This window comes from Ailuropoda melanoleuca, chromosome 5 (assembly GCF_002007445.2).
Source record: "Ailuropoda melanoleuca isolate Jingjing chromosome 5, ASM200744v2, whole genome shotgun sequence".
Taxonomy (NCBI): domain Eukaryota; kingdom Metazoa; phylum Chordata; class Mammalia; order Carnivora; family Ursidae; genus Ailuropoda; species Ailuropoda melanoleuca.
The window spans coordinates 79165324-79188793 of NC_048222.1; the positions used below are offsets into that span (position 1 = coordinate 79165324).

At 42.5% G+C, this 23470-nt stretch overlaps 1 protein-coding gene across 2 annotated transcripts in view; it reads right to left on the reverse strand.

Annotated features, from left to right (window-relative positions):
* Window positions 1-23470, reverse strand: part of NUGGC (nuclear GTPase, germinal center associated) — a 50711-nt gene that overhangs the window by 19086 nt on the left and 8155 nt on the right. Inside the window, exons 4-12 of one of the 2 annotated variants that reach the window (XM_034661339.1) lie at window positions 21146-21250; window positions 20409-20517; window positions 19359-19575; window positions 18598-18828; window positions 15047-15256; window positions 10107-10282; window positions 8718-8736; window positions 8338-8427; window positions 439-544 (exon numbers count right to left, since the gene is read on the reverse strand). In XM_034661339.1, coding sequence (XP_034517230.1) covers window positions 439-544; window positions 8338-8427; window positions 8718-8736; window positions 10107-10282; window positions 15047-15256; window positions 18598-18828; window positions 19359-19575; window positions 20409-20517; window positions 21146-21250 — 1263 coding nt within the window. Of the gene's footprint in view, window positions 1-438; window positions 545-8337; window positions 8428-8717; window positions 8737-10106; window positions 10283-15046; window positions 15257-18597; window positions 18829-19358; window positions 19582-20408; window positions 20518-21145; window positions 21251-23470 lie in introns of both variants that reach the window. The other variant, XM_002914430.4, reaches the window with a different exon arrangement.

The window sequence follows — 23470 nt, forward strand, 5'->3', positions numbered from 1 at the left end:
TTAACTAAGCCTGATTTGTACCTTGATTTTTACACATGGCTTAGTATTAGCTCTTCATCTAGATTTTAAGTTCTGTGAAGAAAGGGGGTCATGTCTTCTGCTTTTACCTCCTCAGAGACAAAGCATACAATCGATGCTTGGTAAATACTTTTAATACTTGTGGTAGCTGGGTGAGTGAGGAATTGCAAGCCAAATACTTAGGAAATGACAACCCAACCTCTGACCTATACCAACTCTTGGTAAAATTTGGATGGAAGAGGAACTGTGGTCTCACACACCACAACAATGCAAAGGGAAAAACAAATATGTCTGCTAATAGGTATAGAAACTGAGACAAGCTGGAAATGTGGCACAGAAAGTTCTAGAGAGGGAAATTCGGCATGCCGAGCTTCATCTTGAAAATTCCAGTGATTGAGATAAAAAATATATATAAATTACCAGTTTCCTCCTCAGTGAGGAGAGCCTGCTGCCAGTACTCCTGGGCGCTGACTGTGTATACCAGATCAGAAGCCTCCAGAACCTTGGAGTCAGCGGGCAGCTTTCTCTGAAGTGAGAGAGACACACAGAGAACAGAGTAACTCAAACATGGTGAAGGAAACAACACGCAAGCCTTATAAGAACCTTCAGCAAGCTTCAGCTCACTCACTCTCAATCCTGCAAGGGCCCCTTAAGGAACACAGCACACCTGCCCGTCAGGTGTTCTCATCTGTCCACACCTCACAATGTTGGACGTTGTAAGAAAACTGCTGCATAGAAAATATTTTCTTGGGAGCTAAGAAGAGCAATTCTAGAAGGAAATGTGTAGAGAAAATAGTTCAAAGTGCACTGAAATGTTCAGAGAGGGGGAAAGTACCAGGATGCTTTATGGAAAAAAAAAAAAAAGCCCACCTGGCAAAGGCAGTGACGGGCTACAGCCAGCTGCACCTGCTCCTGAGAGCCGAGTGTATGCAGTTCTCCCCAGCGCCGCCTTTAGTGACATCACCCTGATAGCTTGAACTTGGCAATGGTGGGAGTATTACACCTTGGGAATCAGCAAATGCTAGAAATCAGGGCTTTTTTTGTTGTTGTTGTTTCTTTTCTATTCTTTTAAAACAGAGGGCTGGTTGTTTACCTACACCACATAACACAGGGCAAAGGTGTGTGAAAATGCAAGTTTCTTAGCTGGGCGCTTAGTGAGTAATAAGACACATTTAAAAGCAGAGCGATGTTTAAGGAAATCACGGTTTTAAATATCAAGGAATTAAGAACGTGAGAAAATCTTTTTTATGATTAAGAAAATCATCATCACAGAGAAGTCACAATGGGATTGGACACAAATATTGTTCCATAATCTTTCATTATTCTCACTTAAAAGAAAAGAAGGGGCGCCTGGGTGGCTCAGTTGGTTAAGCATCCGACTCTTGGTTTCAGCTCAGGTCGTGATCTCAGGGTCATGAGATCGAGCCCCGAGTCAGGGTCTGTGCTGAGCCAGAGTCTGCTAAAGTTTCTCTCTTCCTCTCCCTCTGCCCTTCCCTGCCTTGCTCTCTCTCTCTCTCTCTCTCTCAAATAAATAAATAAATCTTTGAAAAAAAGAAAGAAAGAAAGAAAGAAAGAAAGAAAGAAAGAAAGAAAGAAAGAAAAAGAAAGAAAGAAAGAAAAAAAAGAAAAGAGAAAAACCATAAAGGGTTGTGTGTGTGCATGGCTGTTTGGGGGCAGTAGAAAACCGTAGAGAGTTGTCCATCTCTTTCTGATGCAAAGATACAAAAGTGCTGAGTAAGTAGTCCACTGGGAGAGGTGAGAGACCATATGTCTGGCAAGCTGTGAGCCCGTGTAGTCAAGGTGGGAATAGAGTTGCCTGGGTAGACTTCCAGGAGCCCCACACTCTATAGTCAGGGCTGAAATTATACAAAGGATCTGCCAAGATTAACTTTTTCCCCTTCTGATAGAGTTTTGACTCTAGCAAAAAAGTTTAGGGAAAGTTGAAACTATTTTCTACCGTGAGATAAAACTGATGTGGAATTAATTTTAAGTAGGGTTTTAGAACAATTGAAAGAAAGGAGTATGCCTCACTGTGTCTAGGGGCTTACATTATTTAAAATCTTGCTCTAAATTCTGTATACCTCTTGTAAAAGTTATTGATGATTAGTTAACACTTATGCTTGTTATTATAATATGGAGAAATATTTTTTATAGTATCAATGAAATGACTACAGTATGAAGGTTCCATATTATTATAAAAAAGATGTAGAAACAGTTACAGCTGGAAAGTAGGATCCAAGAGGTGAGTGTTAATCAAATTATCAAATCACCCCATGGAAAGATGAGTCACTGTTACAATTTACACACATGGTTTGTTCGGACAATGTACAGCACCACAGATATTAAAGTTTGTAAGAAGATATTATATATGAGAGAGGAGAAAGCCTTTAGCTCAAAATAGAAGCGATACTACATGAAAGCAGAAGCAAAAGGTGAATAGTAAAGCTAGAGTTAGCTTGAGATCAGTACTATAAATCATGACCCCATTGTCAAAAAAATCTATCTTTTCTAGCTTTGTCATTAAAATAACTTTGCAGTGATATCACCCTGCCCACTTCTTTTGCTTGTGTGAAATCATTTGATATGGACCCCTAGCACCCCAACTTTCATTTTTAGCATTATTTTTTACTAAAAGAAACACAAGTTTCTTTGAGAGTAGTAGGTCCACATCTTGGGGCAGGGAAAAATAAAAGGAGTCTAAGTATCTTGTTGTTGCCGAACAGTAAAAATGTTTTTAAAAATGTCTGGGTAAGGCTAAAAGGAACCAGCTTAAGTTACAGGCTCCCAATGGCCAAGAGGTGAACTGGAACATCAAAAAGAACACAGTATTTCTGTGAAAAGCCCTGAGTCCATTATAATCCTCAAACTATGTAAAATAAGTAATAATAATAAGAAAAAATACATATGTATTGGTCCCACCCCTGGTTCCTGACACAGGGCTCCTAAACTCCTTATAAATAGGGATGCTAGCACAATCTTTGTTTCTAACATTAGTCTTTGACCCCAGTACTCAGCACAGAGCTCCTAAAACCATTGTCATTTCCTAAGTGGTAAGAACACTAGATGTATCTCTTGTTCTAATATTTGGTCTTTGACTCTGGTACCTGACACAGATCCTAAATCCCGTGGAATTTCCTAAGTGATAGGAGTGTCTTCTTTTTCTAATGAGGCAATTCTGGGTGAGCTTCTGAATAGGGGCTGGTCACAGAAAGATCAGGTCATTAGAAGTTTGGAATTCTCAGCCCCACTCCACCCCACCCCCCAATCTCCAGAGAGGGTAGAGGGGCTAAACATAGAGTAATTGATGATGCCTATGTGAGGAAGCCTCCATAAAACCCCAACAGTATGGTGTTTAGTGAGTTTCCAGGTGGGCGAACACATCCATATAATGGGAGGGTGACGTACTCCAACTCCATGGGGACAGAAGTTCTTGCATTTGGACTCCTCCCAGGCCTTTCCCTATGTATCTCTTCATCTGGCTGTTCATCCGTATCTTTATACTTTATTATATTTTTAAAAAACTGGTAAAAGTAAGTAATTATTTCACTGCATTCTGCGAGCCGTTCTAGCAAATAATCGAATCCAAGGGGGACGTGGTCACAGGGACCTTCAATTTGTAGCCGAGTCTGATAGAAGTTGTGGATAAACTAGGGACCTACTATTTGCAGTTGGCATCTGAAGTATGGGGCAGTCTTGTGGGACTGAGCCCCTAACCTGTGGGATCTGATGCTATGTCCCAGAAGATATTTTCAGCTTGAGTTAAATTGTAGGACACCCTACTCTATGATCCAGCAATTGCACTACTAGGTATTGATCCAAAGATACAAAAATAGTGATTCAAAGGGGCACATGCACCCCATTGTTTATAGCAGCAATGTCCACAATAGGCAAACTATGGAAAGAGCCCAGATGTCCATCAACAGATGAACAGATAAAGATGTGGCATATACATATATATATTATATATATAATATATATATATTATATATATAATATTTTATATTATATATATATAATATATAATGGAATATTACTCATCCATCAAAAAGGACGAAATCTTGCCACTTGCAACAATATGGATGAAACTAAAGGCTATTATGCTAAGCGAAATAAGCCAGTCAGAGAAAGACAAATACCATATGATTTCACTCATTTGTGGAATTTAAGAAACAAAACGGATGAACATAGGGGAAGGGAAGGAAAAATAGAATAAGATAAAAACAGAGAGGAGGCAAACCATAAGAGACTCCTAATTATAGAAAACAAACAGAGGTTGCTGGAGGGGGGATGAGTGGGGAGATGGGGTAACTGGGTAATGGGCATTAAGGAGGGCACGTGATGTAATGAGCACTGGGTGTTATATGCAACTGATGAATCATTAAATTCTACCCCTGAAACTAACAGTACACTATATGTTAACTAAAAAAATAAATAAATAAAAAATTATAGTGTCACAGAGAATTGCTTAGTGTGGGAAAAAATCCCAACACTGGTGTCAGAAGTGTTGTTAAGTGTGTTAGCATGGATTGGAAGAATTAATATCATTAAAATGTCCATACTGTCCAAAGCAACCTACAGATTCAAGGCAATCCCTCTCAAAATACCAACAGCACTTTTCACAGAACTAAAATAAATAATACTAAAATTTGTATGGAACCACAAAAGACCCCAAATAGCCAAAGCAATGTTGAGAAAGAAAAACAAAGCTGGAGGTATCATGCATCCAGATTTCAAACCATACTACAACACTATAGTCATCAAAACATTATGATACTGGCACAAAAACCAACCCATAGATAATGGAAGAGAATAGGCAGCTCAGAAATAGACCCATGCTTGTATGGTCAATTAATCTACAACAAAAGAGGCAAGAATATACAATGGGGAAAACATAGTCTCTTCAATAAATGATGTTGGGAAAGCTAGTCAGCTACATACAAAAGAATGAAACTAGACTACTTTCTTAAACCATGTACAAAAATAAGCTCAAAATGGATTAAAGACCTAAATATAAGGCCTGAAACCATAAAACTCCTAAAAGAACGGATAGGCAGAAAACTTTTGGACATTGTATTTTTTTGGATCTGTCTCCTCAGGCAAAGACAATGAAAGCAAAAATAAACAATTGGGACTACATCAAACTAAAAAGCTTTTGCCCAGAGAAACTGTCAACAAAACAAAAAGGCGACCTATTGAATGGAAGAAGATATTGGAAATCCTATATGTGATAAGGGGTTAATATCCAAAATATATAAAGAGCACATGTGAGGGCACACCAAAAACAAAAAACAAAAACAAATAATCTGATTAAAAATGGGTAGAGGGACTGGATAGACATCTTTCCAGAGAAGACATATGGATGGTCAACAGACACATGAAAAACGCTCAACATCACTAATCACCATGAAATGCTAATTACAACCACAAGATTTCACCTTGCACCAGTCAGAATGGCTAGTATCAAAAAGATAAGAAATAACAAGTTTTAGTGAGGATGTGGAGAAAAGGGAACCTTCCTTCGTACACTGTTGGTGGGATTGTAAATTGGTGCAGCCACTGTGGAAAACAGTATGGAGGTTCCTGAAAAAATTAAAAATAGAAATACCATACGATCAGCAATTTTCCTTCCGGGTACTTATCTAAAGAAAATGAAAACACTAATTTGAAAAGATCTATGCATCCCCCTGTTCACTGTAGCATTATTCATAAAAGCCAAGATATGGAAGCCACCTAAGTGTCCATCAATGGCTGAATGGATAGAGAGGATATGTTATATATATATATATNGAATCTGGCCATTTGCAACAACACAGATGGACCTACAGGAAGTTACACTAAGTGAAATAAGTCAGCCAGAGGAAGACAAATACCATATGATTTCACTTATGTGGAATGTAAAAAACAAAACAAATGAACAAACAAAACAAAATAGAAACAGACTCACAAATACAGAGAACAGACTGGTGGTTCCCAGAGGGGAGGGGAATGGAAAGATGGGCAAAATAGGTGAAGGGGATTAAGAGGTACAAAATTCCAGTTACAAACTAAACAAGTCATGGGGGTGTAAAGTACAGCAGAGGGACTATAGTCATTAATACTGTAATAACATGGTGACAGATGGTAACTAGACTTAATTTGTGGTGATCATTTTGTGATGGGTAGAACTGTTGAATCACTGGGCTGTACACCAGAAATGAATATAATATTGTGCGTCAACCGTACTTCCATTTAAAAAAAGAAGTGTTGCGAGTGTGTTAATAGCATGAGAGGAAAGGAGAGACACAAGAGGAGTAAGATGGTTTTGTTTACAGGTACCCTAAAGCAAAGGCAAATGCTGTGTGATAACCAGCTCCAAGGACGTACCTGAGAATGTAAACACCCAGCTCTCTTTCACATACAATTCGTCATCCAGACTTGTAGATGTGAACTCCCTAACATCTCTAGAAAGCATCTCCTCTCCGCTAGTCCTATGGTGACTGCCTTGTTCAAGCTCTTAGCACTTCCAGCTGGACTACAGGAAAAGCCTCCCAAAGGGTCTCTGCATCCAGTCTTCACTCGCCCCTCCCCCCATGCATTCTCCTTACTGCTGAGAAAAAAGTCTTTCTAAAATACCTAGTATTTCCAGACTGAGGTCTACAAATGGAGTCTCAGGAGTCTGTCATGTTTCTTACAATATGTTTTCCTAATTTTTATTTTTATAATAAAAAATAAGCATACACATCTATACCAATGACTGCCTTATAATCAACTTTGCCTCACGTTTTCTATGACTAAGATTAAATTTGCTCCAAGTGAAGGCATGCAGTACAAGGGAAGGGTTCACAATAATTCAGACTGAAGTAAAGTGGTTGGGGAATTAAGGTATCACCTGGCCCTCAGAAGTGGAGGTGGTCCCTCAAAAGGACTTGTATGGTAAGAGAACAATAGTCACTGGCAAGCTGACTCACTGTCGTCCAGACCCTATCTCATCCACACCAATGCGCCACATTTATTAGCAATAAATATAGCTGTGAGATGTGTATTGAAGTATTTTGTGTTGTTGTTTCCAGAAACAATATGATGAGGTACTCATTAAATGCATATTTCTTGAGTGCCAATGAGAACCACTGAAGAGAATAAGAGCAGCTTTGCTCGTTATTGCCTCATTAAAACCAGCATTTAAGAATTGGTTGGTCAAAGGTTTTGGCTTAAGTACAAGGTCTGGTTATTCTGAATTAGAGACCAAAGATTTGAAGTTTTCAATCCAGTGTATATCAGACGTTTTCTGCGTCAGTGTAATTGAATTCAACCTACAGAATGCAATTAAATATAGAACTGGACATCAGGCCATATGTTTTTACTATTACCCAGCGCTGAAGATTTAGTTTCAGCAAAACCAAAACATCTATCACATTATACTAACCCTGATATATCACTTCTATGTTTTGTTTAGAGTTTATCTTAAAACTGGTTTCAGTTTTATCGTTGTATAAGACGATTACAGTAAGGAGTTTTACGTCTGTAACTATTTTAGTGGCAGAATAACATAAATAATTTAAGAAAATACCAAGATTCCCACAGAACAATTTTTCAAGCTTGAAAAACACAGCTCAGGGGAGCCCTGGGTGGCTCAATCAGTCAAGGGTCTGATTCTTGATTTTAGCTCAGGTCGTGATCACAGGGTAGTGAGATTGAGCCCTGTGTCGGACTCCATGATTGAGATTCTCTCTCTCTCTCTCCTTCTATCCTTCCTGCCCTCCTACCCCCCACCCAACTGCTCGGGCTCTCTCTCTAAAAAAACAAAACAAAACAAAAAAATAGCTCAGGCCTTATCTCCCAATGCTCCTGCAGAAGGCCCTTTCTCCCACTTCCTTACCTTACCAAAGACTACTGGTTTTTTAAAATTCTGCCCAAGAGTATGAGGAGTTTTCCCTGCACCTCTCTGCAACACCGCCTCCCCGACTGCCAGCATGGTCCGGGCATCCTTCTGGTTCCCACAGCACCCTATGTGTTCCTCCAGCAAATCACCCTCAAACAGTATGGTGATCTCTGATTTTACCTGCTATTTCTCAGTGGACTCTAAGCTCATCCCATCCTTCCGGCAGCCACAAGAGTTAGATGTTATCATTTCCCCATTTTACAGATGAGAGAGTGGAGGCTCAGAGAGAAACAGTAATTTGCTGGAAGTCACAAAGCTATTAACCAGTAGGACTGAATTAACTCCAAACTGTCTTCTCCAAAGCTTTTGCTGTGGCTACTAGGCAAGACCCAATAGACAGTTAAATGTTTCTGAAAATCTTGAAAAGCAGAAAAAATACACAAGGAAATCTGTTAACTCACCTTGAGTTTTTCCTTGAGAATTCTATTCCTTTGTAGTTTTACCATTTCATTTCTTTCTAAAACAGCCTCCCGCTGACTCAAAATAGTTTGCTAGATTGGGAAAAGAAATGAAAATATGGCAAAGAGTCCAGGGTTATCAAGAGTGATATGGTGATAAGCTGCACATTTTTGGGGGGCATCTCTTCATTTGGCCCAGACAAATGTGCACGTCTTCGAATTTTATAATATTAATCATGAAAAGTATTATTAAACATAACTAGTTCACGCATATGTCCAAACTCATTAAGTTGCTACATGAAATGTATGCGATTTTTTGTATATCAATTACATATCAATAAAGCTTTAAAAATAAAAAATAAAAATAACTAGTCCATACTTACATTTCCCACTTTTCTTTCCCTGAAATGAAAATTGTAACAATTACTTAACTCATTTTATGTGTCATAGCAGTCTCTCAACTTTCCCTAAAAGCGGCATATACAGTTGTACCTTGATACCTCCACATAAGCTTTCTTTGGTCCAAATGTCCTCTCTTCTGACCCACCTGCAGTGTCCACTTGACACAAGTGTCTTTGTTTCTCAGTATTTTGTTGGTGGTGGAACTTCCTGTGACCCCGCCCCCTGGCCCAATCAAAATGCAGCCCTGTCTCTCTGGGTCCCCATAGCACTCTGCCTGTCCTCTCTTATAACCTCTAACCTCCTTATAAGACAGCAGTCTGAGTGACTAGGCCCTATGCCCCTCTGAGTGTGCAGCCCTACCACAGTGCTCAATAAAGGTTTCATAAATCCGATTGAATTATGTTCTGTGGCAGAGCTGGCATGGGAAGGGAGAGCTGGAGATACTGTTCTGGGGCAGGGGACGGGGTGAAGGGAGACTGCAGGCAGAAAAAAAAAATGAAGCGGGAAGTTCCAACCTAGCCCATGAAAGCAGGAAGTTGGGGGGAAAGCCTTGGCCTCTTTCTTTACCCGGGAAGTTGTCTCTGCTTAATGAATTCCTGGAGACACAGAGTCAAGTTTCAGTGGGAGAGATGACAGGTGACCGGTAAAGATGCTCTTATTAGAGCAGAGAAGCATTAACGACGTTTTATCTGGTGACCATATGCCCCGTGTACCCAGGACAGACCAGTCAATACTTGCTGTAAGGGTTAAGAACACCCCTTTCCAACGTCAAAGTGTGCCAACAGAGAAGGTAAGTTACGGCTCTCTTGGTTACGGAGGTACAGAGATCCACACGGAAATCAGCATATTTTGACATCTATTAAACTCTAAAATGCTTACCTTCCACTAAAATTTTGTCAGAACATGACTCTGTAAGAATGTTGTTACTTTTGGCCAAAGTTCTGAAACATCAAGAACCTTGCTCCAAATGGGCTTAAACTCTGAAACAGGATCTGACACTTCACAGGTGGGCAGCGCCAGACAGTTACAGAAAGTGCCCACTAGCTGTGGGGGCGTCTACACCTCCCATATCGGTGGGGGGCAGGCACACCTCCAGGCGGTGCTCTTTGCATCCCATACACATGAGTGGCACCCTGGATAGGGGACAGCCTACTGGGTTTTGAGCAACTACTCTGGAAGAGGGACCACAATGTTCAGATTCCCAAGACAATCTACCCAAGGGTCCTAATGTCCTAGGAAGTCACCCAGACTTCTCTCATCCCCAGCAGTCACTTCCCTGGGTCTGAAATGCCCAGGAGTCAAAGCTCTGTTGTTGCAGAAGCTGGGACCCACGGGGAAAAGCCCAGAGGTCCGACACCCCAGCCCGGTACCTTAGATATTCCGGCAGGTGGAGTTTGTCGGTCTTGGTGACCACCAGCGCAACGTCCCTGCAGAAGCCCCTTTGGCAGGCTTTAATGCTCTCATTCAGAAGGTCTTCATGGGCTCTCCCTCCAGAAACTCTTTCAATGTCACTGATCACCCAGATCACTGAGCATTTATCAATGGTCTATGAAATGTAACCACAGGTTTAAAAACATAAGTGGTGTCTCAGTTATAGAGGACATGACCCCTTGATGTATCATTTATGTCCTTTGTGCTCTGCCCCATCTCTCTTCCAGTCCCCCCTCTCAGCTTTCCCTGCCATACTTTCCATGTAGCAGCCAGGCTGAGCTTCTTGAATTTTCTCAGATGTAACTTGCTTTTATCCCTCGGGAACTTTACACTTGCCACGACCTCTGATGACCTCCGTTTGCCCTTTGAGACTCTGCTAATGGCTACATGAGGGTGGATTGGCCACCCCTCCTCTGCAGCCTACAGCACCTGGACTTACCTGCCATGGTACCTCTCAGAGTTATTGTATAGGATCGGCTCTCTGTACCACCCCACCCCACCCCTAGATTGTGAGGTACTTGATGGGAAGAGGCTGCACTCTTCAGCTTGGAATTCACATCACCTTAGGCACAGTGCTCAGCCCCTCCTAGAGGCTTCATAGATATCTGTGGCATTAGTGATTGACAGAATTCAAGAAATCAGACCTCCAGTTCCGGATCCATCAATGGCTTGCATTACTTCAGTAGTCTTCTAGGGAAAATTATTGTTTTTCCAGAACTAGTTCTGGTCATGCATCGACTCCAAAGTCATCAGCACAGGGCATCATTTCCATGTTCTACCGCCCCTGCATATTCAGCACACTGCCACCATGTGGGGGCAAGGAGCCAGAAGCCTTAAGATTCAAGTTGCAAAGGGCAATGGACACGAAATTACAGTTGATTAAAATCATAAATATTGCTCTATTAGATATGCAACTTTTATGTGACAAGTAATAGTGTGTTGCCTTGTGACATTTCTCTGACTGTAGTCCTTCACTTGTCTCGCCTCTTCATATAAATGAAAAGCTGGTCCAGCTCAGGGATTGAGTTTTTTCGAGGTTCCTCAGGACAGCACTTTGCACATAGAGGTGTAACAAGTTTGTGACTTGCTAATTAAACCATTATTTTTCTTTATGCCAATGGTTCCTAATTTGGAGCAATTCTGTACCCCAGAGGACATTTGGCAGTCTCTGGAGACATTTTAATATATTTTTTAAAAGAATTTATTTATTTATTTATTTATTTATTTATTTGAGAGAGAGAGAGTGCATGCAGGGGAAAGAGAAGGAGAGAGAGAGAGAGAGCAGGAAAATAAAACAACTCCTCCCTCCCACTTTCCAAGCTATAATCTATTTAGGGAAGCTTCTAGCTATTCACTCAGGTTGTGGAAGATCGTAGGATACCAGGCTGCAAATTCCCAGGGTCCTGGGAAACCGCAGCTGCTTCCTAAATGTTTATTAGCATGAGAAGAGGACTGCAATTTCAGGCCCTACACAAGGCTGTGACTGCCAGGATTTGGTCAAGTTAGAGTCCCAGAAGACACGGAAAAGCTTACCTAGAGCAACTGGATTTAGGAGTGGGTGGGATGGCACCCCCCCCCCCCCCCCCCCCANAGCTGCTTCCTAAATGTTTATTAGCATGAGAAGAGGACTGCAATTTCAGGCCCTACACAAGGCTGTGACTGCCAGGATTTGGTCAAGTTAGAGTCCCAGAAGACACGGAAAAGCTTACCTAGAGCAACTGGATTTAGGAGTGGGTGGGGGGGCCCCCCCCCCCCCCCCGCCAACAACTTACTCCCATGACGAGAATGGGCCTCAGAGAGCTCGGTGACACGCCCAAAGTGTCATGAATTCAAGGTGGCAGGCAGAGACATGTGAACTCATTATAGTCTTAGCTTAGGGAAGGCAAGGCTGGCAGCTAGAGAGACGGGGGAGGGGGCACTGGGCTCGGTTCTCCCTAAAAAGAGGAGAGTCTTTACTTACTCCTTGTGGGAGAATCTCACAAAACCACAGGAATGCAGGGGAGCTGAGGCCAAGCGGAGCAGGCTGGGAACCATCCCCTCTGTAGCCCGACCTCCTCAGAGTGGGAGTTTTGAGCCAGATCTGCTGGCTCCTCTGTTCTGAGTGGCCTTTGACAGGCTGCCCAGCGTATCATAACTGGCAGCAACCATGGCTCCATCCAGGGAGAGAGGCTGGCTGGCTCCCTAGGCTGTTGCTCTCTGGGCCTAGCCTAGAACCAGCCAAGGCTGACTATTCCACTCCCAGAGCTGAGACCCTGCAGAAACAAAAGCTCTCACATCAGGACCTGAGCAGACTACCAAGGGGAAGGACGTTGGGATGGCCTTTATCTGAAAGTACTGTTAGGGGAGGTTATGTGGGGAGAGAGAGAGCCTCAGCTGGGAAGGTGGAAACCTGCTCTCTGGTTCAAATTCTGCCATTCAGTAGCTGTGTGGTCTTGAGCAAATTACTTCCCCTCTCTGAGCCTTTATTTCCTCATCTGTAAAATCAGGGCATTGGCCGATTATCTGTAAGCTGTCATCCTGATCCTATCATCCTGATCTTGACTGCACACCAGTCTCAAAGCTCCCCTGGCCCACAGTCAGGATCTGCAGAATTTAAAGTTTGCATAGAGCAGAGAGTCAATGGCTCTCCGATGGAGCTTCTGTAGCGTTGGGCTGATCTTGACTCACTGATCCCAGCCCTCCCTCCCAGTCCCCTTCCAGCTCCAGTCCTATGCCTCATCCTGTGTTCCCACCCAGTGCTCCTGAGCTCCTCTGGCTAAAGACGACCTTTCTCTCTCTATCACATGCCCCAGTCCCCCTTGTCCTTCAAGCTTCCCCAGGAAGGGTAGTATTCTAGCACAACCCCCAAGTTTTCCAGGCTTGCCTTCTGTGCCCCTGTCCTCTACACCCCATACCCCTTCCTTCCAGCCACCCCAGAGTACTCATCCTTCCCCCCAACACTTCGCTCTTCATTCCTCTGGGTCTTTGCTGCTCTCTGGCCTAGAACAGTACCCAGGGGTCCCATTCTCAACAATCGTCTCTGGTGGCAGCTGAGCTTAAGTGCCCTCTCCGATGCTTCCCTCACATGCAAAAAGAATTCATCACTTTGTGCTCTCATTGTTAAGTAACGTGGTTTGTTAATTAATATGACTAATTAGATTCCCTTCCAGACTACAAGACTGCCAAGGACAAGGACTTTGTCTCTGGCCATCCAAAACCTAATGCAAAATTGAGGAGAGGCTCAGTGAGTGTTTGCTGAAGGAATGAGGTCTCTTGTTGATGGTAATGTCTATTTTTGAGTGTTCCTTTCGCCTTGGACTTCTCGTACACCGCGTTCTGCTGGAGATTTAGTCATTTGTAGGTGTCTTCTCTCCTGTTAGACTCTAAGCCCCTCGCAGGAAAGCTCTGCTTCTCATTCAACATTGGTTTATTTTGCTTTCGGCTTTCTAGTTATAAAGGCAGTACGTGTTCATGCAAAAGATACAAACAATGCACAGGCGTGTGTAGTAAAGAGTAAAGAGTAAGCACCGAAACCCTTGTTAACAGTTGGGAGTGTATCCTTCCAAAAGGCAAGATTCTACTTTTGCTGTTCATCTACAAACACTGCACACAAATACACACACACACATGCTTCTTAACATTAAAGCTCATACTCCGCCTCTTTTCATTTAGCTTTGCTTCCCCACGGAGGTTTATAGCAGGGTTTAAGAGCAGAGAGTCTCTCGAGCCATCCTGCCTGGGCTAAAATCCCCAGGGTGATAATGGGCCACTTACTTCACTGAGAGCAGTACCTAGCCCAAAGGAAATGCTTGGTAAACGCCTGCTATTCTTGTTACTAGCTATAATCTGTGCATCCTCAGGGCTAAGTACATTGTCTTACATATTGTATGTGTTTGATGACTGAAAAGCAAATGAATAAAGAGATAAATTCTTAGAAGTATTTCAACCTCTAATCATTAGGTACAGGTCTAACTACCCCAAGGCTTAACTCTCTGGCTATAGACATATCTGGGGGTGCCCGGTCAGCTCCAACTTCATTTGCTGTGAATTGAAACCCTACCCAAGATTTTGGCTGAAGGGGGAACTCTCAGCCACCATCTTCAGCCACAGCTGATTACACTAAGGGCAGATACTTAATCTAGAGAGGGTTAATCATTAGCTGGGCAGTAACTGGTCCCATTTTCCTTCTTAGGACTTTGAACTAAAGCACGTAAACTAAAGTCAGACAGTCGTAGGCGTATGAACTACAATGTCATTAGAGACAGGGCTTGGGTGGTCATCTTCCACAACGTAGATCTGAAGGGCTAAGTAGAGAAAGCTAAGTGAAAAGCTGGACTCTGCAGAGAAATGCACAAAGAGAATAGTCACAAGAGCCAGGCAGAGGCTGGGAGAGAAAATGGCAGCGTCTGTCCTGATAGGTGGCCCTGAGGTCTGGCTTTCTCAGGAGAGGCTTGGATACTCTTTTGATGAATCCCTCTTAGCTTGGGATTGCTTCAGGGGGCCTCTGTGCCTTACAACTAAACACCTTAGCAGCCTCCTGGTTTCTTGGTGCTTGGCTCTCAGCTTCTCCACTTTGTACCCACCCCTTGGCCTCCCTCTCCCCCTCTGTCTGCATTTCCTCTGCTTACTCCTAGACCACTCTGCTCGGTTGCTGACCTTTCCCCTGTACCACATACTCTTGTTCTAGCTTCCAGGCCTACCTCATGATTCCTCCCTCCCCAGTTTCTCCAGCCACCCCTCTCTTGTCATTGCCCTGAGGCTTAGAACCTAGAAAGTAGAAACATTTAACCGTCCTGAACTTATACAATCCCTGCAGCGGAACCGAGAGCATTCTTTGTTGCTTTAGAAAGGGTGGAGGAGTTGAGGGAGGACCAAACGAAGTCACACGAAAGAGAATCACCTTTTTCCACATCTCATCCCTCTTGCTGTTGAAGTCGCCAGTGCCTGGAATGTCCACCAGTACAACGCCTTCTGGAATCAGCTCTGATTTGGGAAGAGTCACTTCCACATGTTTGATCAAGGGCCAGATTTGTGTCTCAGCTGATTCTCCAACCAAGACTCTCCTCTGAGTCCGGATGTATGGGTCCAGCTTGACAGACAGCTCTCCTGCCTGGAGAAGAAGGACAAAGTGACACACACCAGACATCCTCCCAGTTCCTCGGTCCTGGATCAGCTGTGAATGAAGTTTAGCGAAGGTACACTGAGTAGTGGTAAGAAACAGCACTGGCAATGCGCGCTGGGCGGCCTGTGATCCCATCTGCAAGGGCCTATGCTCTGAGAGCCAGAAGGGACCCTGCGATCAGAAAGTACAAGCTCCTTAATGTACAGATGAAAAAGCCAGACCAGTTAGAATGCGGCTTCAGCAAAGTTCTAGCTTCACTGGATAATGATTTCATCCTCAAAATTCCATTTCAATTCTAAAATTAATGTTATTAATATGCAACTGCTACATTTTGGAGAGAGGGCATTCTTCCCCCATGGCTAATGTAAACATTTGGATTACTAGAAAGCCCTGACTATAGAAAATTGATGGTGATATGGTGACCATATTTTCCACATGGAAAATTGGTCTGAAATTGATCTTTAAAAAAAGTTTTTAAAATTTCTCTTCCAAGTACAAAAAATATCTTGATGTGTAGGTGTTTCCAGAATGTTTTAATGACAGGGGGATGGGGAAATGTTCTCAGCCCTTTGTTCCTAAGCTAAACATGTCTTCAGACAATGACACATTCATGCCATCAACTATGTGTGGGGGCAAATCTCTACTGGGACACTACTTCAAAGGACAGAAGATTTGGGATGTATGGTGATCGCCTTTTAAAAAAGATTTATTTATTTTAGAGAGAGAGAGAGCACTGGGGGGTGAGCAGGGGAGAAGGGCGGCAGGGGGGGGTGGGGAGAGAATATCCTGCAGACTCCCTGCTGAGCGTGGGGCTCGATCCCAATGCCCTGAGACGAAATCAGGAGTTGGGTGCTTAACCAACTGAGCCACCCAGGTGCCCCTTTTTTGGTCATTGTTAATAAACATCTACAGAATAATCCTGAAAGAAAGAACAGAAATTCTAAAGAGAGTTGAGATTAAATCAGGGGATTTGTTGCAATCTGAGTAAGGAGTCACAGAATTCATCAGTTCTTATCAAATAACAAGAAATTGTGAAAGAAAAGATGGTAAAAGTTCTTTAAGATATTTAACTGAAAAATAAAACAGGTATTGGGGTGCCTGGGTGGCTCAGTTGGTTGGGTGCCCGACTCTTGGTTTCAATTCAGATCATGACCTCATGGTCATGAGATTGACCCCATGTCGGGCTTCTGGCTCAGTGGGGAGTCTGCTCAGGATTCTCTCTCTCCTTCTGCCCCTCCCATTCGTGCTCTTTCTCTGAAATAAATAAATAAATCTTTTTTTTAAAGGTTTTATTTATTTATTTGATAGAGAGACAGTCAGCGAGAGAGGGAACACAAGCAGGGGGAGTGGGAGAGGAAGAAGCAGGCTCCCAGCGGAGGAGCCCGATATGGGGCTCAATCCCAGAACACCGGGATTACGCCCTGAGCTGAAGGCAGACGCTTAATGACTGAGCCACCCAGGCACCCCTAAATAAATAAATCTTTAAAAAAATAAATAAAGCAGATACATTAAGGGCAATGTGAAAGAAAAAGCATGGCCTTGAAAAGTCCCTTTGTATAAGAAGTTTCAACCCAATAAACTGGCTCAGGACGAACCATTCTGGGAGGCAAACTCAACTTCCCTCATTGCAGTCTAGAATCCTAGACTAAAACTTCGACTCTGTGCCCTCACTCATTGAGATGTAATTTGTGTTTCTTTTTTTTTTTTTTTTAAGATTTTATTTATTTATTTTTGAGAGAGGGAGAGCACAAGGCGGGAGGGGCAGAGGGAGAAGCAGACTCCCTGCTGAGCAGGGAACCAGCGCTCAATCCCAGGGCCCCGAGATCATGACCTGAGCCAGGCAAACGCTTAACGGACTGAGCCACCCAAGCACCCCTGTACTTGTGTTTCGAAGAGTATTTCAATTCCTAGCTTCAAGGGGTAAATTTGTAACATTGGGAAGGAATATTTCTAAATGTAGAGTAGTAAAGAAATGGATACTATGTTGGTATCTTGGTGTAACTTATTTGGTGTAAGTCGTGTGTGCCCACGGATAAAGTAACCAGTTTTGTAATCATTGTGTTTCTTTGGGCATGTTCAGTCTGTATTTTAGACATTAGGAGTGTAATTATTTTGAACAGTAATACCCATTTAAATGTAAGAAGTGACTATTAGATTTGTCAGATTTCCTAGATATACAAGAGCTAAGTGCCTTGAAAGATTTAATTTATTTGACCTCTAATTGTGCCTGGTCAAGTATTTAAAAATTTTTGAGAGAACAGAATATATTAAATATGAACTATAACACAAAAAGTCTAAGGGAACTCGATTAATTATGTAAGTAAGCATTAGCTATTTAAGGAGGACTTGCTATGTTAACCTTAGGAGATAATTGAACATTAAAATTTAAAACAAGTGTAAGTAATTGTTCTTATTTCATACAAAAAAAATGCTAGATTTATAAGTAGAATAACAATATTTTAAACATGAATTTTAAGAGGCAAGAAACACTATGTTTTAAATGTATAATTGTAATAAATTACATATTCTACAAATGTTTTACTTTAATTTAAAATGAAATTTTAATTTAATAAAACGAATATTGATTATAGAAGTGAGGAGAGCGTTGTTTTACTAGCTGCATATCCAGTATCCACCCTGTCCTTCATCCGTGCTAGCACAATAGTGTTTGTTTGTTTGTTTGGGCAGTGGATTGAGATTGGTCCCAGCCAGTCACAACACATTTGCTTCTTGCTTTAGACTCCCTTTCAGCTAGGAAAGGCCGTGTGATGGAACCAGAGACCAGTTCTGTTGGGTGTGTTTCTGAGAAAGCTTTTACTTTCCCAGGAAGGGGGGGATGTGGTTGGTGCCAACTGTTTATCCATTTCTTTCTTTCATGAAACCAACTGTGAAGTCTAGCACTTCGGTAGCCATCTTGCGAGTATGAGACAACACCGGGAGGTGTTGATCTTGACATTGCAGAGCCACTGAACAAACCCACAAACCCAACTGCTTCCAGACTTCTTATGTGAGAAAATGAATAAATCCCTATTCATTTAAGCCATTATAAATTGGGTGGTTTTGTTTTTAAGTATTCATAGCCCCAAGCATCCTTAATTAATCCTTAAGTAATTGTAAATAGTCTTCCCTGTGCACAAAAGACCCCCCAGTCAGACACTAACATTTCTCACTTGATGCCATAAATAATGAAAGAGAACTCAGGCAGCGATACTTCTGATTTGGGTATCAACTCATTTCCAATACAAACACTGTGCCTTGAGCAAATCTCCTAAATGGATTTAATTATTATACTTGTGACTCATGATAAAATAAAGAAATCTCAAAGCTACCTCTTCTGCCTTGAGGGTGATGATTCTGGAGGTGGGAATCTTTCCTTTGGGCTTTGCCCTTAGTAACTCTTCATAGTTCTTTCTTTCCGCTCCATTTCCATAAAACATTTGTAGCTTCCAGATGGCTTCCTCCACGGCATCATCCCTGTCCCACGCGTCTGCCTCTTCTCTGTCCAGTTCCTCTGTCCTGTGCAGGAGTTTAGTCAAGTTCTTCAGCTCTTCCTTCCACTCCTGCCAAGGGAGAGTAGGGCCAAGCCCCTCATGACACAGATATGGAAAACAACAAAAAAGGGAGGAGTCCAATGTTCCTATGGGGGTTGCTGCATAATCAGAAACTGAAATCATCTGATTCAGCAAGGGATCATCTAATCAAAACCCCTTGTTTTGTCATTAAGGAAACCGGGACCCAAGGAGGGAAATGGCTCGCCCAAAGTCCCATAATAACAGTGACAGGATTCAGGCTAAAACCCCCATCTCACTCTACAGAACTTTCTCATTCTGTACTATGTTCTTTTCATTTGACAAAGGCATAAACTATATTTACAAAGAATATAATGTTAAACTCTAAGAGAGGGAAAAGGAAAGAAAGAAAAGGAAGGAAAGAAGAGAGGGAAGGAGGAAAGAAAGGAGGGATAGAGGGAGGAAAACAGGGAGGGGAGGAGGAAGAAAGGAAGGAAGGGAGGGAGGAAGAGAGGGAGGGAGGGAAAGAGGGAGGGAGGAAGGGAGGGAGGGAGGGAGAGAGGGAGGGAGGGGACACTTACCTGGTCAGAGAGAAGGTGGATTTTGGCCTCATACTGCTCACAGCATCCAGAGCTCACTTGTACAATACAAGATGTACATATACTTTCTCCAGATACTGGTAGAAACATTGCTTGCTGGATGATGGCATTGATTAGGGAGCTCTTCCCAGCCCCCGTGCTTCCAAATAATCCAATATAGATCGGGTCCAATGATGGTTTTTCAATCAAGGCAAGAAGTCTGTTTCTGGATTGATTTTTAAATGCATGTGGTCAGGGTCAAAGCATAGTGGGAAGAATATCAAAATAGAACATGAAGGAACTGAGTTCCAACCCTAGACAAGTCAAACATCTTTTTGAATCTCTGCTACTTTCTTGATCAGAAGGGAATATTAGTCCCTGTTTCCTACATAGAGTTGTCATGAGGATCAAAGGGGATGATGCAAAAATACTGGGTAATGATAATTCTATACAAACTCCATAATCCCTACACAGATGTGAAGCATCCTGGTTTGTGTTCTATGGAAATTACATAGTCTTGATCCTAGAAATAAATTTTAGGCAGAAGTAAAGTAGGGAGCAACCCAGAGGCTTACTGAGCAGGAGATTCAGCCCTGGCACCAATCAAGTCCTTCAAGTCAGCTCAGCCCAGGGGTTGAGGCCACAGGCTAGAGTTTCACAAAGCCTGGGTTGGATTCAGGCCCTTTCGTTTATCAACAGTGTGACTGGTCAGTGTCTTGGCTTCTCTAAGCCACAATTTCAGTAAAATTGGAAATGATAATAATAGTTCCTACTTTACAGGAGTATTGGGACAATTAAACGAAATTTGATATATGTAAAGTATTTAGCAGTTTACCTAGCAAGAGTGGCAACCCAATGAATAGCATAAATAAATAAATAAATAAATAAATAAATAAATAAATAAATAAAAATAGCCCATAGCTACATAAATGTTCAGCCTTCTTTGCTTAGCTTCTAATTGAAAATTCCCTTTCATTGTTGGAGAAAAGCATCTACAATCATCTAAGGAAAGAATGGATGGAAGATCTGACGGGTAGCTGATATCAGACTCACATGAGATACTTGACTCCATTAGGAATGCTGTCATCCAGGAAGACAGACTGAATAAGTTTCTGATAAGTGTTGCTCAAAACCCTTCTGGTCCGTGACTCCAACTTTTCATCTGGAATCAATAGGGACATATTACCTGGTATGTAGCTGGCAGAGATCAAGTACAATTATCTGCAAACGAGGAATGTGCTCAGTATCACAGAGAAAGGAAAAAAAAAAAGAAAAAAGAAAAACAGAAATGAAATGAAAAGCCAGTTAAAAATGATAGCAAATTATCTGACACTAGTGATAATTGCTCATAGAAGATAGCAATGACTGATTGTGAGAGCCTCCCAAGGGGCCAGCCTGCTCCGAAACTCCTTGTAACAGAAGTCAGCATATGCTTTGCCGTGGGCTATCGCCCTTCTAGATTCTTCTCTCCTGTGGCCATAGAAAGAAAAATTGCCAGGGCATCATAGAAAATCTCACCAAGGCACCAAACCAACCATTTTCACGGTCTTTCTTCTAATCAGGAAGAGGTTATTTTGATAACAACCCTCCTATCCAAAGACTTCTAGAGATGAACTACCAAATTATAGCTCTCTGCAGACTCTGAGACCTTCTTTTCTGGATCATGATCATTTGAAAATATTGCATCCTTCTTTCCAATTTAACCTTATCCTCCTTTGAGCATTTTCACACGTTTGGAAAAGAACAGAGCCACATTAAAACAAGCCATGCAGCAGTGTCATGACACTCACATTCTTTAAGAGCACTTTGTTCCACGGAGGGAAATGCTCGGAACCGCTGGTCTCTATCCGAACGTCTTCTTTTTCTCGTTGGTTCTTTAAATACATCATCATCAACTAGAGATAAACAGAGGTCATATAAAATTAAAGGTCTTGGGGCATAGCATACTTGCCTGACCTCTATCACTACACAAACCCAAAGAATCTAAAAAGGCTCCCGCCAGTTCTGTATGCCTGTAAACTCGTAGCAGAAGCAGGCACTGTTGGACCATTCCAGTCCCATTCTTACCTCCCAGAGTCATAGGACTTTGCATCTAGCTCCAAAATGCAGTCTAACGTATCTCCCCAGAGTGTATGTTGAAATGAAATGAAAAGTTTGGAAATCTAGAGAAGCCAAAATGGCTGGATATTCTTCACTAAACGCCAACTACGTACAGAGAAGCCCAAGATGGGACTAAGTGTGGGGTGAACAAAGGCCTCTGGGAGGTCTTTTCAATCTGGGAAAGAAATTGATCAGGAGCAGAGTGCAGAGGAAAGAACGGGCCACATGACCAGGGCAAATCTCTTCTCCTTGACCATCTGGAAGATGAGAGGGCCGACACAAACACACATAATGTAATAGTGTGGGAGGGCATTCTACCAGTGGATGCCCTTCAGAGGTTAAATTTGGAAGAATTTCCCCCCTTCCTCAGTGAAAGTCGTGAGCAGCTGCTTCCTTACACAAAAAAAGAAGAGAAATCCCCAAGAAGCAAATCTTTGTAGTTCTCTGGAGATTTATTCACTTTCATGATTTCCCTCGGTTATGAAGTGAAGGGCTGGTAGGGTCCATAATCCTCGGGAAAGGGTATACCAAAACATTGTGTTTTGGATGACTTTTAGAAAATACCCCCTGGCGGTCTCCACCTGGCTAGAAAAGGGCCATGTGGGTCTGTGGGGTCAAGTTTACTGGAAATGATCCTAACCAAGTGCTTTATGGATTGGGAAATGGCCATAAAATGAACCCGAAGAGCTGCTCCCCAAGAATCATGGCCCTCTAAGCTCATACGGGGGCGTGAGGCCCCAGAACTGAGCACGACTTTGGGAGGTCATCTTCCCTGAAGAACCACAGAGGAGAAGTTTCACTTTGGGCCCAGAAGGCCCAGCCTCCACCACCGGGCTCCAGACGGTAGGACTTCCAGACCTTCCAGCCGGCCTTCCCCCCTTGGTTCAGCCTTACGGCTTCCAGCACGAATTCTGCCATGTCCTGGAGCCAGCTCACCCCCCAGAAAGTACTGCAGTGTGGTGGGATGCTGTTTGCCAAAGCCCGACTCTCTGCCACCTCATGTTCCCGCAGAGACAGGGAGCTGAAAGAGCTTGTATTCCAGACCCTTCTGTCTCAGACATTCTAATTTCTTTTATTGCGCTCAACTCTAAGAATTCATCATGGCTTAGTTGAAGGACTGCAGAGAATTAAATACCAAGTTGCGGGCTCAGTGGTTGGAACTGGAGAAGCAGAAGCAGGGAAGAAAAGAATCTGCCACTCAGGCCACCCTACGCCAGCTACAGGTCAAAGAATAATTTAGTCCATGTTATAAAAGCTTTCTCAGGATTCCAGGATGTTTCTATAACCTGCATGTGGAAAGTGAAGGATGTTGGGCCTTGAACTCGACTTTATAACTCAGGAACTCTTTTTTTCAAACAATATGTGTGTAGTATCTTAGCCGCATGTATAAAACAAGGGATGGGTCCATGTATCCATGGTCTTTATTTCAATTTTATAAGCACTGGCAATTAATCTGATAAAAGATCGGAAGCTTATTTCTCAAAAGCTAAGAAGTCAGATAAAACAGCAGGGTTTTAAACTTTTTCTTTAATTTCTAAAATGAAAAGCCACTTGTAAAGGAGAAAGAATTCTATCTGGGATTTAGACAATTTAAGGGTAGTCTTTCTATATAGATTGTAACTGGAATGAACTGGTGTGAACTGGCCACATCTCTTCTCATTCCCTGTAACTGCTCAAGCACTCCCTCCCCTTTTCCAGTATTTTATTTATTTTTTATTATAATATTTTTTTTATCATATTATATTAGTCACCATCCAGTATTTTAAACGGAATCACCCAAGAAAAAGAGCAGTAGTGTGGGTGGGGAAAGTCCAAAGCTAGTCTACTACTGCTGTTGCTTCTTGCTGCCACAAGGTGTCGCTTTTGAAAACTGATCCCTAAAAGCCCGACACAGGGTACAGGCTCCTTGACGCCGAGGGTTGTAAGAGAGTGCCATGGATCTTCCAAGCAACCTATTTCAGGGATAAGCTCAACCAAGGGTGCCCCAATGTTGTTGTTCTTTCAGTTTACGTGCC